Genomic DNA, 26315 nt, shown 5'->3' with positions numbered 1-26315 from the left:
TTGTTCACCATAGTTTACAGCTTTCTTCAAAATATATTATTTTGTGTTTAACATAAAGAAACTCAAAAACTCATAAAACATAAGTTTGTAACCACTTAAGGATGAATCGATATTCATGTTTGATCAACTGAAATGTTTTAAACTTGAACTAGTCTTTCAAAAATATTTCAATAAAATAAATATAATGAAATAACAATAACAAGGAGAAATCAAATCATGTAAAATAGCTTCACAGCAAGTCAGAAATATTTACAGGTTTAATTATTGCACCCTAAGGACTGTTGCTACTGTAAATGTATACTAATACACTATGAAAAGAGTTTTAAACTCAGTGTTGAAGGAAACGAGTTAAATACCACATTACTTCAGCTTAAATGGGGTAAATTCACGTTACTCATATAGATTAGTTTATAACTCAAATGGTTTGTTGCAATCGGCTTCCTCAAATGGTTGGAGATAAACTTATTGGGTTTTACAGTACTCAGTTGGTTTGAGTTCTCTTCATTTATTGGGTTTTACTGTGCTCAAATTGCTTCGTTTACTCAAATTGATTAAGCTCACAGCATACTCATTAGGATTAGTTTTTGAACTTAAATGGTTTGTTGCAATCGGTTTCCTCAAATCGTTTGAGTTACCTTAACTTTTTGGGTTTTACAGTGTAACAATATTATCATCAATTTCTTATATTGGTTCAAAACTACAGGGTTAAAATGAAAACAATGCAGTATTTAAAATAAAATTCAGATCAACATTCTCTCTACTTCATATTTGGTTCGGACAGTGTGTCAGTTTATTCTACTAGACATGGTGTTGATAGAGAATCTATTCTGGTTAAGTGCGCCTCCCTATATATACCCACCAGAGAGAAAGCTATACTCTTGTGATGCATGGCACCTGTAAAAAGAAACTGAACTATCAGCGCACGTTCGCCATTCCTGTGAACACTTAAGCCTTTGTTGAGTGGACGCGGTGTAGTGTTTATGCATGTCAGCTGCAAGAAATTTGGCTGGCGTATTTAGTCTCCAGTGCCCCACCAGCCTTGGCCAAAACAACAGTCTCCTCGCCTCTTTAGTGTGTCTGCACGCATGCTGTTGACTGCTAAACAAGAATAGGTGTAATATAATGATGTAAGCTGGAGACCTCTGAATTCTCTGGCCCCGTCTGATTAATTAGTCTTTTTTAAAGTGGCGCACGTTGCTGCCAGGTTGATTGTTTCTCTCGCACTTCCCCGTAAATTTCTGCAGACGCCTTGCAGGATTCCACGCCACCTATGAAATTCAAAACAAGCCTTGTAAGAAGTTTACGGTCATCTGTGGGTCCTAATAAAAACGTGGGGGGAGGTGCGGAGAGGATAGTCGGATAATTTAAAACAAGAGAAAAGGGGATTCCACCATGGAGCAACTGCTCTATTTGTCATCTTAATTAAAACAGTAAAATCTTGTAATCTACTGGGGATTTACAACAGTGTGAAATGAATTCTCTCTTTCCCCATTACTTCTTGTTCCGTCTGCTTGCATGAAATTTGAGTCATTTGCTGTGAAAATCTTTAATGGCATTTCATCTTGTCCTCGTATAAACTAATCAGATGTTACATTATAGAACTGATATTAACCGATAATATCTTATTTCCAGCTGTTGAAAGTAGAGTAGGATTAAAGAGAATGAAAATGTAGTCAAATAGGTTTGAATAAATGTGCATACACTACCGGTCAAAAGTTTGGGGTCAGTGGGATTTTAAATGCTTTAAAAAAAGCTTCTTCTGCTCTCCAAAGCTGCATTTATTTCATCAAAAACACAAAACAAATTGTGAAATGTTATTGCACTATAAAATAACTGTTCAAAAGTAAATTATCATTTAATTTAATAATTTATTCCAGTGATTTTAAAGATAAATTTTCAGCTTCATTACTCCAGTCTTCAGAGTCACATGATCCCACAGAAATCCCTCTAATATTAATTAAAATAGGTATTATTATTATCATTACTATTGTTAGTATTATTTTTATTAATAGTAATAGTAATAAAAGCAATAAAGACTGGAGTTTTTACATTTAATAAATGTTGCTTTGATGAACAGAATAACAATAAAATAATGATATAATAAAATAAAAACTGACCCCAGACTTTTGACCGGTAGTGTATTTCTGCCATTCTTCTTTCATTCAAACATAATAAAAAATTATATTCTCATGATATAAAGTGATATTTTACCAAAAAAAGGTTTAAGCCCATATGATTTTAACTATTTTGAATAATATTCATTAACAAACATTTTCTAGTTCCCATTTACTTCCAAAATACCTTTCTTTGTGTAAATTTTCATCTTCACATGAACTTGTGCAAATAACTTTCTTAAAATTGGAAGCCCCCTTTTGCTTTTATTATATGCAAAAAAATGACTATTATAAATGTCTCATTTTTTTGTTTCTTTAGAACAGGGGTGCCCAAGATTTTTTCTTATGAAAGGCCAAAAACCAAACTTGATTAAGGCTAGTGAGCCGAAGGTAAATCTTCGTGATCTTCTGCATTGTCCTCTATGCTTCGAGTGACAGTATTTACATTTTTAAAAATCTGATTCATTTACAACAATTAATTGAAACATTTAATTTCAGTTTGCTTTTTTCTAGCTCAGCAATAAAACAAACAAAAAAGTTTTGTCAAATTGGAAATGATGATCTCTGTGTTAATGGTGTTTGTCTCAACCCTCTCCATCATACTTACTTCTCCTCTCAGAAGGGATGGTGGGCTAAATCAAATGTTACAATGGACCAACTATAGCCCGCGGGAACGTGCTTTGGATCTCTGCTTTGTTAGAAAAAAAGGTGTCTGCGCCGATAGCCTATGGTCAAGTGCGGCAACATATACTAAAGCACCATGGTGCTCTCGGCCTTTTGAACTCGATTCGCAGCTTAAGGTCCTATGCTGACTTGTCCCCTTTCTCTGCTCCCAATGCTTTCCTGTCTGTCCTTCACTATCCTATCATAATAAAAGTTGAAAACACCTAAAAAATAATTATAGAATGAAAAAGGTCATACCAATTTCAAATGACATGAGGGTGAGTAAACATTACAGGAACGGTTCCTTCAGTATGAACTGTCCCTTAAAATGAATTCTGGCTTTCTTGTTTTTCTTTTTAAGGAAACCCAAAGCATTCACATAAACTCTATGGGAAGAGCTATTTGGTCTGTTTTAAGACTGTAACATCAGAGTGGCTTTTGCGGTGTACGTCCCACGATGCAATGTTATTCATCAAGATCTTTCCGCACGGGCCCATAGATACGCCATCAAACAAACAATCGGCAGCTCTTTGTATCTGCGCCTGTGTGAAACCTGACCCAACGGCGCACCATGTGCACCAGGCGCCTGCTTGCTTTACAGTCATGTGGCGATAGAAGGTCTATCAACAGACAGATGTATGCTGATGGTGTGAAGCCACACTCGCCATTTGCAGAGGGTAATGATGGCCTCTGGGTCGGCATCCCGTTGCCACATCTTAATCTTAACCATATAAGAGAAGCCACAAAAGCTGGCTGCAGATCAGTGACAAAGGGTAACTTATTCCAATGTTGTTTGATTTGGAGTGTGTAAATCCTTGAACGATCCTCCTTCTGCAACAAGGGAAGCTCTCCTAATAATATCCCGCCGTAGAGGGCGTCTTTCAGGGTTGTGCTGCATTAATTCCTCATCTATTTCAAGCGCATTGCAGTGATATGAAGATGCATCCTGGGAGATGCAAAACTTTTATTCAAAGTTAAAGAGATGGCTTAACAAAAAATGTCAATTCTAAGATATCAATATCTTTTTTTGGTGGATGATTGTTTTTTTTTGGGAAATAATAATAGGGAAATTACTTTTTTTGCTTGCAAATGAAAAAGTATTTTTTTATATTGTGACCACACATTTTTGTCCTGTTCACAGTAAAAACTATAACTGTAAAAATCTACGTACAGCTTTGCAAATGGATGTATTGTACATTCAAAAGAATACCAGAGTCCACACTGTAATGACAATAGGACAGAGAAAAAATATTGTTGTAATCATCTTTTAAGTGATTTAATCAATGATAATTGTGCTAATCAACAACAAAAACATTGACAGCCAATCAGAATTTAGAGCTTTGTAAAATATATGTAAACGACACATAGAGGACCTAAATACGTTTCCTTTACAAATATTATTAAGAATATTTCATATAAAATCACTAACCTAACACGTATTCTGATCTCATATAAATCATATATATTGTTAATGGTTGTAGGATTAATTTACAGTATGCTCCTAATTAAGAAATGAAAAAATCCTACCTAATAATAATAATAATAATAAGAAGAAGAAGAAGAAGAAGAAGAATTACTATTATTATTATTGTTATTATTATTAATATTAGTATTAGTATTAATAAGTAGGATATAGTTTATTTATTTTATTTATTTATTCTTTAAAGTCTACTTTTACAATTTGACTCATGTAGACCACTGCAGAAATGTTTTAACCAACAAGCCTATGTCATGTACAGTACAGAAACAATTCTTAACAAATAACCCTCTATAAATTAAAACCATTAACGTTTTCACAAGCTTTGGAGACTTAATATAGCCTACGTTCTGCTTTTAAATAATAGGTCACCAATAGCTTTCATCATGAGCCACGGCTGTGTTCAAAATGGCATAAATGTTTTCAAAGTGCACTACGAAGGGAGCGCAATTGTCAATATGATGATTAATAAAACTGAACTTTAAAATACTTTGAAAGCAAATTACACCAACGAGAGATGACTTTATTGTTTAGTTTTTTAATCATTCCAAGTTTACATCTTGGATTTTTATGATTTTAATCTATCTTTTGAGTTAACATTCTTGGTTTGAGCAGACCTTAATTGCACACTGCATATGCAATTCTTACACATTATAAAAATAAATTCAACCTCACATTGTGTCAATGACAGTTACACACCACCTCTAGAACTTTTGTCTGGCATAAAAAAAAGGATTGGGTTTGATCATTCACGTACAAAGCATTTTGAGAGGTGTTTTGACAATTTACACTCATCGTAGAAGCAAAAGCCAAAATCTAGAATAGGGCATGACAAGCTAATCCACTTCACCTTGCAGCACAAAGCACTTTATGACAAACAAAATGCTAATTATAAAGAAAGATTATATCTTTATTATGACGGTTGAGAACCACTGTAGCCTACTGTCCTGGCACAAACAGCACACCTCTCCCATGCAACTCTTTGGCGTGTGTGTCCATACCTTTGGCATACTGCCAGTTTCTGTTCAGGATCAATTCAGTTCAATGGACACAATATTCTCTCTTTCTTTTTTCTTTTCTGGAGAGAGAGGAGAACACAAGCATCGCTGCGTGAAATTCTATGTTGTGTTGTTTATCAACAAATTCATTAATACGCATTGTGCAAGGTTTGTGAGCGCAACAAATTTTTTGGATAACAAATTTAAAAAAACTCCTTCATACACACTTTTGGAGTCATTTTGTTGTCTTGATTCAGGAAATGCAATCCAATCGGGCAAATGAAAGCTCAGTATATTCTGACCCACATTAACCAAAATTGTAGATGCAGTTTTCGTGATGTAAGAAAACACAAAAGGCTGCAGGTGATGCTATTACAAGCATGCCTGTAGCAGTGAATTAGCCCAATAAAACCTGCCATCCAGGCACCCGTATAGGAGCAGGATCCGGTTTCTGATGGGGGGGTCAGTCTTGTTAAGATGAGAGGCTGTCAACATGTGAGCGTCGTGTGTTGTTGCATATTTCGGGTGCTGGCATGGAGGAGGTTATGTTAGCAATGTGACATCTTTTTAAGACTACCATTCTCATGTAAAATGAAGGCCGTGGACGTGTGTTCCTTTGTGGAAATATGAGCAAATAGGGTCACGCATCTGCTTTTGTCCTGCAGTGCAATGTCACATAATCAACAACCAGCCAGGGTCAAAGTTAATTAACACTCATTATCACTCAGTCCCAAAATATGCTTGAGCAGATACAAGGCAGCATTGATCTATAGGAGGAAATCCTATGGCTATAGTTACTATTTAGGAGGGATGAATACCTTATTAGGAAATAGAGGGTAAAGCAAACATTAAGTGGAGATATGTGTTAACACTTCTATTTTAGTTTATTTTACTTAATAATTTATATGTATTGTATCATTGTAAAAAAATACAATTAATAAGTTGAATGTTCTTGTTTGGGCTTCTAGTTAATAAGACATGAGAAATCTTCAAAAAAAGTTCTATGGAAACTATATTTAAATCCAGCCAACAAATCCAGTTGATATAATCTATATATACTGGTGTGAATTTAATATTATAATCAATTTAAGAAATAGTTTCTAGAGATAAAAAAAAACCAAGTTGTTAAATTGTAGTTAAATTATTTTTTAGATAGATCACTCGGAAAATGTAAATCAGATAGAGTTTTAAAAAGTTTATATATATATATATATATATATATATATATATATATATATATATATATATATATATATATATATATATATATATTTAGTAAGAATAAACTTATGTTGGGTTGGTGGGACCAACATTAAAATGATAAGTAATGGCCTTAAAATGTATTTGGATTGACTATTTATTTGTAGGGGGATTATCACTGTTATCATCACTATAATCACCATACTGCAAAAAATGTATGAAAAAAGTCAAGACAACAAATATTATTTCTGTTGCTTTAACTCATTTTAATAAGTTCAAGTTTTATGCAGTTTAACCTAATTTTTTTGTCAGTTTGACTGATAAGTTGCGATGACTAGAAAAGTTCATTTCATTCATTAATTAATTTATTTTCTTTTTGGCTTAGTCCCTTTTATTATTCAGAGGTCAACACAGCGGAATGAACTGCAAACTTATCTAGCATATGTTTTGCGCATGCCCTTTTAGCCACAGCCCATCACTGGCATACACCCATGCACTGTCATTTACACAAGTACATTACAGCCAATTTGGCTTATTCAATTCACCTGTACCTCATGTCTTTGGACTGTGGGGGAAACTGAAGCACCCGGAGGAAACCCACGCAAACACAGGGAGAACATGCAAACTCCACACAGAAACGCTAACTGACCCAGCCGGGGCTCGAACCAGTGACCTTCTTGCTGTGAAGCAATTGTGCTGCCCACTGCGCCACCATGACACCAAAAGTTCATTTGATTCAACTAAAAAATTTAAGGCAGCAAGAATTATTTACAGTGCACTAAAATTAATAACTTAACTAACAACAAAAGCAGGTGAAACTACCAACCAGTGCTTTATAATTTCAGTCAGCAATCTCCAATATGAAAAAAGGTGCATCTCATTGTTTAATTATTCAGAGAGTGTCAGGGCCCTGAAAGCCCAATGGAGGCGCAGATTGAGCACCATTCAGATAAACGAGAATTCCAGTTTTTTAATTGTGAAAGGAACGCCAGCCCACTGGGCCTTCATGTCTGTCCCGTTCCTCTCCAGCATGCAACATGAAACGGGTTCCTGGGCCACCTTTAAGTGCTTTCCACAGAAACCGCCCATCCCCTGGAGAGGTTTGCATAATTAAATTAAGGCTCTTTTGTATGTCAATTAATTAAAAGCAGGGACAGGTCTTTAAGGCTCTGCACTCATCAGAATCGTGGGTCGCGATGGATGGATTCAGAATGTTTTCACAACCGTCATGCCTCAATAAATTAGCCACTCATCACACTTTATTTGCAGGGGGAAATATCGACAGAAGCTTTGAATGATGAAGGAGAATGGACCACCTTTAAAGACACACTGTGTACTATGTATATTTAATGTGCATATATAGATATATACATAATTTGTTTTCACATTTTTGTACATTGTGTTTTTAAATATATACAGTACGGTTTGTACATGAGCTAATAAATGTATACAGTACACACTCATTTGTTATGTAAATGCAATCTTTTAGATTGGATGCAATTAATTTTAATTAATCATTTCACAGTACTGCTTAAGTATTAATGTCTACTGTAATTGTTGTCACAAACACTTTTGCGGATGTGTGTTAAAATTAAAACTGACCTGTTGATCAATAGGTAAAATAGTTTTTAGGTTATTAATCTGTTTTTATCTAAAAAAAATTTTGAACAATAGGAGGTTGCAAATAACACAATTTCAGTTCAATTCAATTTCAGAGCGACTTGAATATTCTATTGAAAATGTGCTATTTACATTTGAAAAACATCCAGGGATGAATTTTACTCCATGGCAGTTCTAGTGTTAATGGCTGTTCGCTGTTTACCTGTTATTTTGTGGCGAGCTGAGTGCTCTAAAGATGAGCGGGAGATGGGCAGGTGCGTGTCGGGACGTCACATGGAGAGAGCGACAGTGCCCCTGTCTGTCAGCAGCTGGTCATCTCCTGTCCACATCCCTGAAATGGCCACTGACAGCTGCCGGGCCATTTATGGTGGGCTCACAGCGGCCTGCTCCACTCACAGAGCTTTTAAAGTGACAGCGCAGGTTATCTGGCTGCTTTATTGAAGAGTTTGTGCTTGTGATAAAAATGATGTGTGGAAAGTAAGCGTTGTCTTTTTTTTCTTCTTTTTTTTGTCATTAGGTGTTCGACTGGACCGTGTTCGTGGTGGAAGACAGAAATACAAACGCCGGATAGATGCAGAAAACAGCCCCTATTTGAACCCTCAACTGGCTCTGCCTCCCAAAAAGCCATGTAAGAGTTATATTCATTGTATTCCTTTATATTGTAAATAATAATCTTATTTTAAATACAAATTAGAACGAAAGGCAGAAGTGTAAATTTCATGAACGCCCAAAAATCAACAATCCCTGCATGACTTCTTGCTTGTTCCACAAAAGATTATATGGCATGTTAAAAAATAAAGAAATATACACACAAATTGTCACACACAGCAATACAAAACACCTCATTTACTGGTATAAAAGTAACAATTATCAAATAATATTTCATTGAAAAGCCATTAAAGGTGAGCTTTCACACACAAATGTGTCTGGGAACGTCAATTTTTACTTTTTTTACACTGCAAAAGTTACATTGCAGTTTCACCCTTAATAAGAAATGCTAACCAGCTATTTTTATTTATTATTTATTTTTTTTAAGATTAGAGTAATTTCTGATTACACACTCTCACTTTAGTACATTGGTTCAAACTCAATTCCTGGAGGGCCGCAGCTCTGCACAGTTTTGTTCCATACCTGATCAAACATAGCTGATCCGACTAATGAAGGTGTTCATGACTTTTGAACACCTCGATTGCTTGGATCGGATGTGTGGTAGGTGATAGGGTTGAAGCAAAACTTTGCAGAGCTGCAGCCCTCCTAGAATTGAGTTTGAGACTTTTGCTTTAGTATCTTTGAAGTACTACTGTAATATAAATAATTAGATTTTACAGTTACATTTAAATTTAAAGTGAAGCTTCAATCATTTTTTACTTAAACTGTTTATTTATTTTACCAATAAAGTTGTGATCATTTTTAAATAGCTGTTATTTTAGCATCAACTTTAACTTTATGCGCAAAAACTGGATTATCGCATGAAAGATGTGCGAATAAAGCAGCGTTTTCATCTACCGAGACAAAGCGAACAAAATTGTCACTTTCTAAATAACTGGCGCCAAATATCAATAGTAAAGGTGGTATTTGCTGGAGTAGGAGAAGCTGCGTAAATCTATTTTTCATTTAATAAATGACTTGGATCTCAGAAGGCAATCCTGACATGCAGTGAATGCGGTAGCGTTTGAAGGCATGAGACAAGGAAAACTGACGCTCTTGATTCTGGAGGTCAATAATAATATATTAACACTGAAACGGTTAAGGAGTTTTAGAATGACCAGAACAACATTTCAATGTTTTACATTGAGCTCAGTGTGCTGGTTTATCTACAGTATTTGCACAAATTTTTATCATCACTTGATCTTTTATAACAAAATCACATGCCCTGTTTAATGCACATACTAGAATTTGTTAAGTAAAAGTGTTTCCATCGTAGTTTATGCGCATCTTTTCCTCTCAAATAAAAAGTTTATCCTACTCAGTTATGCGTATATGTTTTTTTATATCCTCAAAATTGATGCGCATCTTGACGTTTCCATCAACTGTTTTTTTGGATATGCGCATAAAAAAGGTGGACAGAAACGTAGCTATTGATATTCAAGTGTAGTTTTATTACTAGTTTGAATTACATTTCCCTATCAGACTTTCCACTTTAAATAACTTCACTTTTACCTTAAAGATTATACCTTGAGTTTTTATACAGTAAGTGTGAGTAAATAATGCCAATTTATTTATTCTTTATATATGATTTGAACTTAATAGAAACAATACAAAATAAATAAATAACATCATATAAATTTGGTAAGTAAACCAAACCTACTGTAAACACATAAAAGAAAAAAGAAAAAAAAAGGGTGGGGGGTTGCCAATATCATAGCTTTAGGCCTGTCACGATATCAATTTTTTGTCGTACAATATGTTGCACCAAAATATATTACACCAAACAATATTATTGTCATTTTATGCCAGGGATTATATAATGGATGACAATATAATATCATCACAATGCAGATCTATTTTCAGTTGACAGACACCCACATGAAAATATAATAAAGTAATTTATATTAAATACTATTGTGTTTTTTATAGTGTTTTTTTTTTTAACCACACTGACATTGACACCTCTAATAGAGCTAGAGATCAGCTAAAATGTAGCTAGATGTATGGGCGATACAGTATAGATACAGTATAGAGTGCATCACCAATAATGATTAAGGTCATGTCCATGTGCTCTGCCACAACTCTTTTCATAGATGATTGTGACAGGCCTACATAGCCTTAATTATTATTTTGTCTCGTTACATGTTTGCTAGCATTGTGGATCGCAAAAATTCAGAAATGTGTCCCCATCAAAATTTCAATTTGCATTTTCCGCTGGAATAAAAAAGTACACAGTCTCAATGTCACCTCACAGTGAACTGCCTTATTTCCAGTGCGCCCGGAAATTGGACACAAAACAAGAAAGACAGACATGTAGTATATGACAGAGCCAATCGACAAAGATGTTTGTGCACGTGTGTGTGTGTTAGGGGAGAGGGAGCGAGAGAGAGAGAGAGGCCTAATCCGGATTAAATCCAATCTGGCAAAGACATCAAACCCACAATAGTGGAGCTTCCGCACTGTCAGCCTGCTCCGCAAAGAGACAGCACGGCAGCGCTTAACAGATTTGTCCCTAAAGCCTTTTTACTTAATGCTAGCATATTCTCTTGGAACACAATATGCTTTTATGCATGATAGCAGTGGAAATAATCTTAATTATTACAGTGGTAGAAATCATTTTAGGAATACTGGGCTCTGAATAACCTTCTTGCCTAATCCTACTGATCCCTCCTTCCAGGTTCAGGCTTATTTCCAGCCACCCAGAGCAACTTATTTTAAAGCTTATTCTCTATGTCCAGCACCCATTTCATTACTTCAGTTTTTTTTCTCAGTGCTATTGTATGTTAGCAAGACAGGGACTTTATATTAGCTCAGAGACAATATGAGGAGGAGGAGATAGACTGCTTGTAGAAGAATGAACAGGACAAAGCATTTAATGTGGCCTGCTGTCCATTTTTCAGATAAAAGAAAAGTCAGATTTTTTAGGTTTTGAGATTGTTTACTATAGATTGTTGAAGAGAAGAAGCTGCATTTATGGAACCAATGTTAGCATATTTTATTGCTAAATTGTATACTAAAATAACTGAAAGTGAAGCTAAGATTATTCAAATGAATTAAAAATGCTAAAAATATAGTGAAAATTCATATAAATAGGTGAATGGGGGTTTCAGGAACCAAAACAAACAGATTTGCATGTATTGCACGTTAAAATGTGAATATTTAATTTATTTTAAACATTTGTTGTAAAAAATATTACAATAAAATGTATTAATAATTCAATATTCAATAGTTTAATAACAATTTTAACAGTGATTCACAAACAAATTATTTTAACGATTATTTACATAGAAAACTGCTCTGTGTGCACATTTCCGAGATTGAAACCTGCAAAATTGGAATTTCCCTTTTCCCTAAATTTAAGATTTAACCTTTTTTTTTTTTTTACCATAACATAACATAAATTCCCACTGCTGTCTTGTTATCTGATGGTAATCCAGAAAACGTCCAACTTTGCATAGGCCTTCAGACAAATGTTTTACGTTAATAAAGGAGCTTCGTATTTTATTCCATTAACAGGGGCTTTTATCAGTCTGTCTCTGAGCGCTCAGTGTCTTTTCTCTCTTTCTCTCCTTTCTATGTTTTTTCTTCCACAAACAGAGAGGAGTAGCCATGGTCCCAGCCTACCTGATTGATTATTTGCACATAACAAAGGCATGGGCTTTGGAAATTGGGTTGCATTGATTCTAATTAGGGAAACATTAAATAAGATTTACCTAGAGATAGCACTTACAGGCTCCCCCAATCCCTGCGCTGATTGATCCATTTCTTCCCTTCCTCCAATACACACACACAGAACCTCAGAAGTTAATGCTTTTTAATTTAGTGATCCGTTTTGTCCTCAGACCTCAAACACTGATGACACTGGGCTCAAAGTGATTCATCTGGGTCTTGCAAATGCACAGAGATTGCCGTGCTGTGTTTGGGTTCTGTCTGTCTATCATATTCCATTGACATAGATGATTAAACAGCAAATGAATTTCATTTAACTGTAAGGGTGTCGCTAATTACCTCTTCCAATCTCCCTCACCGACGCAATCCGATCTGAAATGTGTGTCCTTTCTCTCATTAGATTGACAGAAATACTCCAGAACACTAATCTGGATGTGCACAATTCAGAGTAATTCACATGTGAGAAAGCAGATGGATTAGAATTTTATCTTTATTTTGAAAGCAGTAGTTTTCAACCAGGCAATACAAAAATAGCTTGTGAGTGTGTTGCGAGAATCTTTATTTTATTTTATTTTAGTTTATTTTAGTTTAGTTTAGTTTAGTTTAGTTTAGTTTAGTTTAGTTTAGTTTTATTTTATTTTATTTTATTTTATTTTAATTAATTTTATTTATTATTTTGTTTTATTATATTATTTAATTTTATTTAATTTATATTCAATTTAATTTAATAAAATTTTTTATTTAATTTAACTTTTTTATTTCTTATCATTTTATTTTATGTCTTATAAGTGTATTTTATCTATAAATAAATTTAGATTAAATTCTTTTCTTTTTAGTACTTTTGTAAACTGTGCTTATCTGTAATTCTTAATAGTAAATAATTATTAAACATATGTATATATCCTTTTGTATTGTTCATTTATTTTTAATTATTCATATATAATCTAAAAGTGATTAAACCTTTGATCTGGCTAACAGAACAGCTTACAAAATCACCATCTTGTTTTTGAAGCAGAACTGGTTGAAAACCACTGCTGGACACCATAAAACCCTCCCCCCTAACTAAATGCCTAAGAAACCAACGCTTTATTTTCAATTATAAATGACTCCGGGCATTTATTCTTGTCCAAAAAATAGCATTTTCAAACCACAAACATCATCTTTTCTGTCCAAAGAACACACCTCTGCCAATATTTCATGTTATCTGATTGCTTTTTTTGCTGCTGAAGCAAACACTACATGACCTTGCTGGTATAATCCCAATCTGTTTCTTTGTTCTCCCCTCGGTGTTCAAATACAGTCCCCTTTGGCTGCCTTGCAGATAACAAGATTGTGTCTCACTTGCTGGTGGCGGAGCCGGAGAAGATCTACGCCATGCCTGACCCGACAGTGCCCGACAGCGACATCAAAGCCCTGACCACGCTCTGCGACCTGGCAGACCGAGAGCTGGTGGTCAACATAGGCTGGGCCAAGCATATCCCAGGTAGGACATGAGCAAAGATCCAAATACTGACCAGCTCCAAGAGTATAGTGTGGATTGGATAACACATTTAATATAAATGCCTAAAAGGAATAAAACAAACTGTCAAAAAAACAAATCTCTAACTATAGGGCACAATGTGTTGTATTTATTTATCTCTTTATTTAATTATTTACTGGTATTTTACCTGTATTTGGAATTTAGCACTGCTTTTGCATTGTGTTTAGAAGCTACTTTTATTTTATTTTATTTTATTTTATTTTATTTTATTTTGAGCGTGTTTAGAGTATAGATTAAAAAATAGCTAATTATATTATTATGTGCTGCTTACAAACTTTATAGTTTAGTCAAAAAGTTCAAATCAGGTCATTTTTTAAATTATTTCTTTTAAATAGAAATATAATGGGCATTAAATATCATATAACTGAAATTTGAGGAAGAGTATGTAAAGATTAATGTTATATTGCAAAAACAATTGCAGTGTAGTGATTTTTCTATAATATTTATACCATTTTATACTATATACTATTTCATACTCTTCTGGGCCCCGTTTCAGAAAAGAAGTTAAGTGAAAATATGTTAACCCTGAAATGAGAGTAACTCGGTTTTTCGTTTTAAAATGGCAGGTTTGTCAAACTCGAGAAAGCAGGGTAAGTCAAGTCTGTTTCTGAAAGAGAGGTAACTTTTACTCTGAGTCAGTTACTGTGATGACTTACTCTGTGAACCTAACCTGGTCAGGAGCAGGTTTTATTATCTAAACTCTGAGTTTCTGACGGTCTCCTCACCTTTTTTAAAGACAAAGAGGTATTTTTTGCATAAGCCTTAGTCATTCATTGCCTAAATTTCTGTCACACAAAGAACAAAGTTACGAGAATGGCTTGTCCTTTTTTGGGAAAATTACAATTAGATTTAATACCATAGTTTTAAGTTTTGCCATGGATATTACTGCAAAAAAAAAAAAAAAATTAAATTTACTGACCTTCGACGGGGACATGTACTGTAACTAGAGTAATGGGATTATTACTCAAACTAAAAACTATTTTTTAGTATTGCTTACATTCTAAATGTCATATCAACCTCTACCACTTGATCAATAAAAAAGGCAGACACACAAGTGCACTTTTACATCTTTAAAAAAAACTCAATTTTAGAAATTTTATCCTAAACTGATTAACGTGTGGAAAAGTGAGAACCTTAAATTAAACATTTCCACTGAACATTAGGTTAAGGTTATATGCATTCTTGTTTTGTCAAATTTGTTGTAGAAACTATGCAGTAGCCTATTTGATGTCATTTAATGCAATTATGTCTGATATAAAAATTTGTTATTATACTTAAATATTTAAATACTTTAATTATTTTATATGTAAACTTGCGCATTAACTTGAGCAGCAACCGTAGGTTTTCCCACGTTGGCTGTCTCTGTTTAGCCAATGCAGTGGTGTTGTTTTTTTTTTAAATATATGGTTATATTTGTTATAACATAAGTTCAACTGGGGAAAAAAATGCTGATGTCTTTTTTTTTTAGATATTGTCATGGTGACTTGTAATAGCTGCGCTCCATTGATAGTGCCTTTTTATAGTTGCCTTGTGCGTGCTTAACTCCGAATTATGCTGCGGTCACACTAGAATTTGACCATACAAAATGGTGTTGTACAGTGCTGCGAAAAGGGTCGGGATTAAACTAAATAATTAGACATTTAAAAAAGTGATTGGTCCATATTTTAAATTTCTGTCCGAGAGGTCAGGTTTTGATCTTTGATTGGTCTCACACTGCCACATGATGCGAGTTCACCAAACTTGAACTTTGCAACGCAGCGAACTGCAAATCTTTCCGGTCTGATGTATTCGTGTGCGTATGAATAAAAGTCTATGTAGAGAAAAGTCCAGTGTGACCGCAACTCTATTCTACTCAGACTTGACTAACCTAACTCAGATCAGCTGTTCTGAAACCGAAAACTCGGGAGTTTTTAATCTCTCGGTAAGTCAACTCAGAGTTCAAGTTTAAACTCCAGTTTGTTGAACCACCTTACTGAAACAGGCCCCAGGTCTGTTAATTTCAGAACAAATAGCTTCTATACAATATTTAAAAAGCATAATATAAAGTAGACTTTCCTCTTTAAAAGGATATTTGCTGCACACCAGATGTTTGAGTAATTGCTGTTTTCAGCATGTACAAAACAAGCTCCTGAACTCTAAGCGAAGCTGTCCCTTGTCAATCAAGGACGTTTGCCATCACCTGGCTGCCAGTGACACGCTGCTTAGCTCAGCATTTTTCCTCCCTCGCTGACAGCAACCAAGGATCAATTTGTTTAGTTTTAGCTTAATTCTTTCCTCAGTACAGCCTGATATCCTCAGCAGAAGAGGGAGGCCTTTTCTCCTGTTGTTTCAGCCAAGCAGCAAGCCCTGCTGAAAGGATTCCTGACATTAGCCATGAATGATAATGGCATGACTGACCATGATTGAGACGACTTATTGCCCGTCTCCACAAGACAGAATGAGGAGTTTCCAGTAATCTGCTTAACAAAGCCCTTCTTTTGCATTTAATCTGCGAAGGCCCTGGTCACAGACAGTGGCGGCCCACTTCAGCCCTCATTGTTTGAAAAGAGCTTCCCATAGGTGACCGACTGTGGAGAGACAAAATGAGGTTAAAAGAAAGTGCTCAAATCAGACAATAGAGAGAGTGGTTAACCAAGTATGGTATAAATTAGACATAAAAAAATGGTACTAAATATTAATAACTTGTGTATTTTCAGTGCATTGGTAGGTAAAAGATTTCAGGCACTCAGTGTGTTTTAGCACAGTGAAGTACAAAAAAGGGCTGTTCACACCACACACGATAACTATAAAGAGAACGATAAAGATTAAAGGTGCTGGATGTAAGTTTTTGACTCTTCTAAAGCATAAAAATACTATCATTTGTTTCCAGATATTTAAAAAAAAAAAAAACATGCCAAGTGAGCATACTTGTTTATCTGAAAAACAGTGCTGAACTCAAATATTCTCAGAAAATGTCTTTTCCATGCTGGAACAGCCGGAGCAAGTAGTACAAGCAAAGAATAATTTATAAGACTTATTGATCCACTTTTACTAAATAAAATAATCCCAACTTAATAACAGTCTGTAGTTAGTAATTCCTTTTGTTTGCTTTAGATATGACTTCTTCCCATAGGTAAAAATAGAAGAACAAAATCGGTTAAATCAGACAACAGTAAGAGTGGTTAACAGAAGGGAAATAGTTGTAGTTTTATGGATATGAACAAACTCACAAACCCAGCTTATTTCATGAAATGTAATAATCTACTTTTACAAAAAAAAGAATCCAGATTTATAAGCATAACACTGTTATTTCCTGCACTGTAAGTTGTGTTGTAGTTCCTCTCGTGCTGTAGATATGGCCGCGCTAATACTGGCCCAGGGCAATAGTGCCACACAAGCCATAAAATGGGCTTAAAGCTCATCAGAGTGCCAATTTCCTGCCAGGCACGAGATGCAGGATTGGGAGGTTATTTCTGCTGCTCCATGCCAGATTGACCCAGACTTGCCCTGTGGATTTAATGGGATTTTCCCTGTGTGTAGGAAGCCACACCGCTGGAGCTTCTGGAATGTGGCGCATTTATGTATATAGTGTAGGATAGCAGAGTGCTTACTCCAGTGTGGCATATTATGATGTTTATTATATTATATTATATTATATTATATTATATTATATTATATTATATTATATTATATTATATTATATTATATTATATTATATTATGTTATGTTATGTTATGTATGTTATATTATATTATATTATATTATATTATTATGTTATGTTATGTTATGTTATATTATATTATATTATATTATTATATTATATTATATTATATTATATTATATTATATTATATTATATTATATTATATTATATTATATTATATTGTATTATATTATATTATAACTATTATTCTTATATATTATCTCAGGGTTAAGTGAACATTATTTTTAAACGAATTTCGAGAGGATCACATGCTTATGATTGATCACAGCTGGTCCCGCATCAGCTCGCTGTTGATCTACCAGTTAGATGATTCCTAACTCACTATGAATAAATAGAGTTTTCTTATCTCAGTATCTTCGTCTTGAAGAATAACCCCCCTACCCACCCCTACTGCTCCTCCTTTTCAGATGGGCGACACGGCAGCCCAGTGATTAGTACTGTTGCCTCACAGCAAGAATGTCTCTTATTAAGGGCCCTACTAAATCAGTTGACATATCTATGTGGAGTTTCCTCATTCTCTCCATGCTTGTGTAGGTTTTCCCCGGGTTCTCTGGTTTCCTCCCATAGTCCAAAAACAACCAACCTAAGTAAATTCATCACACCAAATTGGCATCATAGTCAAGCTTTTAGCATGCGCACATCTCTCCTTAGCCATCCTATATCTGTCATTAGCCAGAAATAAGTCGGGGGAGTTCATCAAGATCTACCTGAGGTCAAACTCCCCTCTCGCCCTGCAAATGGGAGGGAACCTGTCTCTTCCAGGACTGCATGCCAAACACACTTCATTATAAATCATCAGCTAAGGGGTGAACTCTTAAATGTAGTCTTATGGTACAATATTCATGCTTAATAATTTAATAAACAAGCTAGGAATTTTTCGACCAACATCATTTTATAGCATAGTTCAGTACAAGAGAAACAGAAGTTTTCCTGCAATTCATTTTTCAGGCGAAGAAGTATCTGTTAAATCTCAGGCTTTATGTGAACTCCTGTCACTCTCTGTGTGTATGCATTTGCACATTCATAGCTTTTTTTCTGCACAGTGTTCATATGTGTTAGTTCATTTTGTAGGCCGTGTCTGTTCAGAAAGCAAACAGAGGAATCTCTGGGTTGTCAGTGTGCGTTTGGCGTCAGAGTTCACATTCTATGAACGATTGCTCAGCAGAAGAGAGATGATTGTATGATTAGACCTCGGCAGGCAATTCTGTATGTGTTTGAAGAGGAAGAAGCCCCCTCATCTCCAGAGCAGGTATTCCTGCGGCTCTCATCTCCTCCAGCTCCTTGCACTCCGATTGCCACTGTATCCCAATGAAAATTCCACAAGAAAAGTCAGAGATACAGTATGAACTTTCCTTCTTACTCAAAACATACAGGCACACACACACATGAAGTGGACAGGCCGTGTAAATGGCCTCCTGTTAACCTCCTCTAACCGCGCATTTGACTCTTTTCTGACTAGTTTGTCTCTGCGGTTTCTATGGTACAGTAATTTTTTTTAATCAAATTGATGAAGGCCTCCATTCTCCCCGAGAGCCCAAACCAATTTATGGCTCATGATACGGCGGCTATGTTGCTAACAGACGTAACAAACTGTCAGCCTCTCGCACAGAAGCTAATTTGAAGTCATTAGGTGTGCAGCGTACGGGCAACAATTTGTTACGGTGGTTAGGAGCGCCGCTGACATTTCTGAGCGCCTTCGCTTACGATCTGTCCTAGGCGAGGAGCAGGCAAATTGTAAACTAATTTAAACATCACTCAGTATTACTGGAGCTGCCGCTGCGGAGAGCTGGCGGATAATGAAGCAGTCTGTGTTTTGCGGAATGGAGTTAAAGACGCCTCGACGGCAGCTCCCTCCGCCGGCGGCGCAGACACGGCCGCTCCTTTCTGATTGCTTTTTTAATGCGCGGAGGCTTCACCCCTTCTCCCTCCTCTGATCATTTACATGCTCGTATAGGCCGTGAAAACATTCGATATGGTTTACAAACACACAGCGAGAGAGGGTGCCTGAACAAAACCTTGGCATCACCCACTTCTGTAAGCCTGGCTTTATTGTGGGAGAGGGAAAGGAGGATTTGGAAATGTGATATTAAGTCAATACGAGGGCGGGAGGGGGGGAAAGCAGAAAATGTCATAATGTGGATTATGGCGGGGAATCTCATTTGTGAGATTAAAGCATTCAGGCTGTAATTTTATTTTAGCGTTAAGGCTGCATGGGGAGAGAGAAAAGAGCAAATGTTTGTAGAGGGGAAAAGGCGGGAAAGGAAAAACCTGTCCTTTTATCTGTAAATAGAATTACAGCGTCCTCAAGCCAGCTGAGAGGAATCGAAACACGTGAAAACATGTTGTGTTCAAGCTTTCATTTTAGTTTAGCATTTAAGCTGTGTGTGTGTGGGGCAGTAAGGAAGAAGCTCATGTTTGTAGCAGGAAAAAAGGCGGGAATGAAAATCCTGTACTTCAGTGTGTGAATGTACTATTAGAATCTCCCCATGCTCCTCATTTTTAGGCTTTAGTTTTATGGTTATATTTAATCTGATCAAATGTATGTGGCAGATACAAGTGACAACAAAAAAACTGCAGTTTTAAAGTGCAGAGAAGTAAAATAAAATTAAATAATGTAGCAGAAAATGGCGGGAAATTAAAAATCTGTCCATTTGAGTAACCTCATGCCAGGAAGGAGGATTCGATACACACGAAAACATGCTGTATTTAGTCCTATTTTAGCTGAACGTGGGTTTTTTAAATGTTTGTATATTTAAAGAATAAGATTCTTTCCAGTTACTCCAGGAGGAATAAAAATAAATGAAAGCATTCTGTATTTATAAGGAGAGGAAGGAGTAAACGTTTATAACAAGAGACAGGAGCCAAAAAAAAAAAAACTTTAGTCTATAAATAGAATTTGAGTCCCTCACACCAGCTAGGAGGACTAAAAATAAATGAAAACGCACTGTCATACGGTTGTGACATGTCTTATCGCAACACAGCGACGCACAATGGCGGGTGGTCGCACTTGACTTGACGAGTGCTCTACAAGAATGGCCAGTGCACGGACCGGCACTGGCTTTTTAGCATGACAGGACCCTCACTATTACAGGCCTTTTATTCAGGCTGAAATTGCTAGGGCTTCTCCCATTCTTGGTCCTATCTCAGAGACTTTCTCTCTTTCTTTCTTTTATTTCCCTTTCAATTTTCCCTGGCACGCGGATAAGCGCGTGCTAACACAATATGATTGAGCTGTAAAATGGAACCCTGTCGACTCTAATCTCTTTTATGTAGATACTGAGGTACTGCCACACTCCACTTCATTCCTCTGCCTCCCTCCCACCTCCATCTCTCCCTCTCTACACCTTCCTGTCCCTCTTTCCTTCTTGCTGGCCTCTCTTTCGCTCCCTCAATTGTCAGGGCCAGTGCATCCGTAATGGGTTCAGGAGAAGGAGAGAGTCATGGAAGCCAGACTCCTACTCAAATATCGCAGCCAGGTTTCTCTGGGCATAATAAGACGATTACGTGCTTGCTGGACAGACGCGCCATGGGATTAGCATATTCGCCCGGAAACCTCGTTAGGAAAAAAAAATCAGGAGATGCTTACTCTGCAGACGTGATTGAGGTGTCATCATTATTGGTTGACCTGTGTGTATGGGCTTAGTGGCCTGTTCTGGATGCGAACAATAGCAATTAAAGTTACCCTGGCAAAGCACACACAACTGCCCTAAGGCTGCAGCAACATGTGTGGGTTGGTTTTCGTTTTTTTGCCTTATATATTTGATTCTGTCTCAGGATTCTAAAGGCTGCTGAGATGTCTTAATCAGGAGCTGAGCGAGGGATTTAGCTGAAGCATAGGTTGGCTTTCTCCATGAGCTCTTTCCCAGAGTCTAATCTGAAAGATGGAAAATATACTGGAGATAGAGGTCTTATTGTACTATCACGTGGGGTGTTGAAATATAGTGCTGAAATAATGCACATTATATATCACTTTTATTATTTGTAATAATAAAAATAATAATAATAATAATGGCGACACGGTGCCGCAGTGGGTAGCATGATCACCTCACAGCAAGAAAGTTCAAGCCCCAGCTGGATCAGTTGGCATTTTTTGTGTGGAGTTTGCATGTTCTTCCCCTGTTCGTGTGGGTTTTCTCCAGGTGCTTAGGTTTCCCCCACAGTCTAGAGACATGTGCTATAGGTGAATAAAAAAAGCTAAATTGTCTATTGTGTATGCGAGTGCAGGAGTGTATGGTTTTCCATTGTCGGGTTGCAGCTGGAAGGTCATCCGCTGCGTAAAACATATGCTGGATAAGTTGGGAATTCATTCTGCTGTGGCGACCTTTGCTTAATAAAGGGACTAAGCCAAAAAGAAAATGAATTAATTAATAAGTAATAATAATGGTGACGCTGTGGCGTAGTGGGTAACACGATCGCCTCACAGCAAGAAGGTCGCTGGTTCGAGCTGGGTCAGTTGCCATTTTCTGTGTGGAGTTTGCATGTTCTCCTCGTGTTCGCATGAGTTTTCTCCACGGTTTAAAGACATGCGGCATAGGTGAGTTGAATAAACTAAAATGGCCATAGTGTATATGTGTGAAATTGTGAAGGAGAGTGTATGGGTGTTGGAAAGTCTTGAGTTATTGCCTGAAAAGGCATCCACTGTGTTAAACATATGCTCGATAAGTTGGTGGTTCATTCCGCTGTGGTGACCCCCGATTATTAATGGGACTAAGTTTAAAAGAAAATGAATGAATAATAATAATTATTATTATTATTATTATTATTATTATTATTATTATAAAACTATGAACCATGAAATTATTGAATGAAATAAAATAATAACAATAATAAAAATGTTACAATAATATTGTAATGTTTTAATATATATATATATATATATATATATATATATATATATATATATATATATATATATATATATATATATATATATATATATATATATTGATAAATAAAAGTAATATGTAAAAAAGTAAAATTATTATTAATATTTGTTGTTTTTACTTTGCTACTTAGAAACAGTAAGTAACTCTATTTTTAAAAGCTATCATCCCGATGGCCTTTTTAAGCATAGTTTACTTTAAGAGATCAAATAACCAGCTAAATTCTACAAAACTTTAAAAGAACATCAGCAAAACCTAAAAGCAATCTGTAATTTAATATAATTTAAATAATAAATCATTTATTTTGAACTTATTCGTCAGTGTTTTTCCAATTCATTAAATCAACCGACAGAAAAGAGTCTGCTCTGGCTTTATTTATTTATAACTATTTGTGGAGATATGAAAAATTGTACTTACTGTAGTGTATTGTGTATTTTTACATCATTGCACAGTATGTGGTCTGCTTATCTAATCATATTTAATTCACACTGCTCATTCAAAACTCCAGCTTTGTCTCTATAGATTGAAAAATCCATTGATGTGTCATGAAAACACAGTCATGCAAACAACACTGGCCTTTTTTCTCAGCTTAGCCCCTCCCTCTTTCTCACTCCAGTCTCACTTTGACAGAACGCGCTTGCTAGTTTTGTCTCATTAGCTCCGTGAACCCACTGGAGGAAGAGCTAATCATATGTATACATAATTATCTGCAAACTGGAGTAAAGCTCTCTTATTCCTCCTCGCCGATGCCTGCCAGTTCTGGCCCAGATGTGATTTTTGGGACCCTCCTCCTCCTCCTCCCTGCCCCGGATAAGAGGAGAAAACCCATTGGTGACACCCCCACCCCCCAGCCCATATCCCCACTCCAACCAATCTCCAAATGTGGCCTTGTCTGTCACCGCCCTCAGCCTGACACACTGCAAATATTGATTAATAGATGCCCTAAGCTCCTTTTAGCAAATCAAATTTTCACTTTTAGCAGGGGTTTCACTCCTGATACATTCAGCAAAGTGAGACACACTAAATTAAGCCTGACACTCAGAGAAAAAGGCTGGATGGACAGAGCAAAGATAGGGAAAAATGTGTGTCAGAGAGATTGTGGGTTTTATATTGCTGTTTTAACATAGTTCAGAGGTCATGAGCACAAGCTGTCTTCAATTGCATTTTTCATTAGTAGTTTGAAGTGATATGAATGTGCAAATATGACATTAAAACAATGGCCAGTTTTGCGTTTTGTATTAAGATGCTTTTTGGTTATTGAACTAGATGATTTCCTTTTGGCACTTGGTGTTAATTTATTGCTTTTGTCCGATTTCAATCAATTTTCTAATATTTTTTTGGGAGAGCATTTATGAGCGGGTGTATGTGTGTTTCAGATATTTTAATATAATATTGTTAAATATTTTATTTTAATAACAAAATATATTCAAACATTTTGCTATGACCTTGTTTTTCATTTACATTTTCACCAATATAATATTGTGATATGATCTCACAAAATGTACATGTAAACACAAAAGGAGAATTTTATTTTAGTTTATTAACAAAATACAGTTGCAATCAGAATTATTAGCCCCCTTGACTTATTAGCCTGTTTGTTTTTCCCCCAATTTCTCTTTAACATAGAGAAGATCTTTTCAACACATTTCTGAACATAATAGTTTTAATAACTCATTTCTAATAACTGATGTATTTTATCTTTGCCTGATGACAGAAAATAATATTTGACTAGTATTCAGCTTAAAGGGCAATTTAAGGACTTAACTAGGTTAATTAGGTTAACTAGGCTGGTTAGGGTAATTAGGCAAGATACTGTATAATGATGGTTTGTTCTGTAGACTAATAAAAATATATAATTATTTATATAATAAAAATATATAGCTACAAGGGGCTAATAATTTTGACCTTTTTTTGCCAAAATAAAACAAAACAAAACAAGACCTTCTCTAGAAGAAAAATATTATCGGAAATACTGTGAAATTTTCCTTGCTCTGGTTAACATAATTTGGGGAATATTTAAAAGAGGCAAATATATTGAAAATTAATATAATTTTTTAAATGACACATGAACGCAAAAGGAGACGGTGAAAAGCAGTACAAAGAGCAGCAGATGTAATTTCTGATCTGATAACTGCAAAACTACACCTCACGTTGTGGGTCTGTGTTATGATCTGGACTGGTAATAGAACATTGTGCCTTTATCATTTTATCATCAGGAAAAAATTTGCTAAATGACCATCATTTTATCTAATGATTTGCTAAGAAAATATGTAAAGCAGACAATGTTGAGTGAGTTGCTCATATTCATAGTGATGTGTGCTGCCTATAGTCTTTGACATTATTGACTCAGGTGTTCGAATGATTACACACAGATTGTCTTTTTTCTGTGTCAGTATGCGTTCTTCTTTTTTAAGTCACATTATTCTCAAATCTCTGTTTGTGGAAAAATATTTGTAACTAGTTTAGGCTATCTCTTGTATGTCATATATACAATATATATTTTGAAATATTACTTAGAAATAATGTATTTGTTTCAACCATTGTAATACAAATGTTATAAATATTTACATATTTGTCCAAATATATTAGTTTTTATTATATCCTCAATTATGACCATAGTTGTAATTCCACTGGCTAAGCAAAAGCTGCCATGCTTGCATTATACAATTATTAGCCCCCCTTTAATTTTCTTTTTTTTTTTTCTTTTTTAAATATTTCCTAAATGATGTTTAATAGAGCATGGACATTTTCACAGTATGATAATATTTTAATATTTGATAAATATTTTTTTTCTTCTGAAGAAAGTCTTATTTGGTTTATTTTGGCTAGAATAAAAGCATTTTTTTACTTTTTGATAAACATTTTAAGGTCAGAATTATTAGCCCATTTAAGCTATATATATATATATATATATATATATATATATATATATATATATATATATATATATATATATATATATATATATATATATATATATATATATATATAAATTGTTTTTTTTTTTGATTGCCTGCTTTAAGTCACTTTAAGCTGTATAGAAAATCTTAAATATTATTTTCTGTCATCATGACAGATTTTTTTTTAAAAATCAGGGTTTAGAAATAGGTGTTAAAACTATTTTGTTTAGAATTTATTTGTTATATATTATTTTATATAACAATTTGTTTTATAATTTGTTATTATTTTTGATTATTTCTTTCCATTAAGCATACAATTGGGGGGAAATATACAAGGGACTAATAATTCAAGGGGGCTAGTAATTCTGACTTCAACTGTATATCAAAATAAATGTTGTACTGTATATGAGACATATTTTATATATGTAAAATCCAAATATGAGTGACATATTTCTTTAAATCAGATTTTTATATGGGTTAGCACAGATAATTTTAGACAAAGTTTTTCTGTTCAGCAATGAGACAAATCCACATGACAAAATAAATATTATTTAATAATAATAGACCCATATATTTTAAGGCAGAACAATAAACTATCAAACACACACTCCCAATATGTAGTGTGCTTCTTTTTACATCATTATACCTTCAAATAATCAAAATAGTATAATGAAAACATAATCAAATAGGAATTGATTAAGTTAGCAACACATGATTAATGTGATTATTGCTCTTCATATTCAAGCATTGATTTCCTATTTGAAATGAATATAGCTGTTCTTGTTTTCACCCCCCTTTTTTACTAATAAACTATGCATCACAGCACAGGGAATGATTGTCAACCTGAAAGACCACACAATTCCTGTCCTACACCACTCTTTACATGCAAACGCATGTGTCT

The 26315-nt window shown here is 35.0% G+C and overlaps 1 protein-coding gene across 23 annotated transcripts in view; it reads left to right on the top strand.

Moving 5' to 3' along the window:
* Positions 1-26315, top strand: part of esrrga (estrogen-related receptor gamma a) — a 254433-nt gene that overhangs the window by 199270 nt on the left and 28848 nt on the right. For 12 of the 23 annotated variants that reach the window (XM_087288849.1, XM_087288837.1, XM_087288851.1 and 9 more), the window contains 2 exon segments: positions 8590-8700; positions 13711-13872. In XM_087288849.1, the coding sequence (XP_087144975.1) occupies positions 8590-8700; positions 13711-13872 (273 nt within the window). 23 annotated transcript variants of the gene reach the window in all.

The sequence above is a fragment of the Danio rerio genome, chromosome 17, assembly GCF_052040795.2.
Source record: "Danio rerio strain M-AB ecotype USA chromosome 17, GRCz13ab, whole genome shotgun sequence".
Lineage (NCBI taxonomy): Eukaryota > Metazoa > Chordata > Actinopteri > Cypriniformes > Danionidae > Danio > Danio rerio.
The sequence above is the reverse complement of the archived record's forward strand: the minus strand, read 5'-3'. Positions and strand labels throughout refer to the sequence as shown.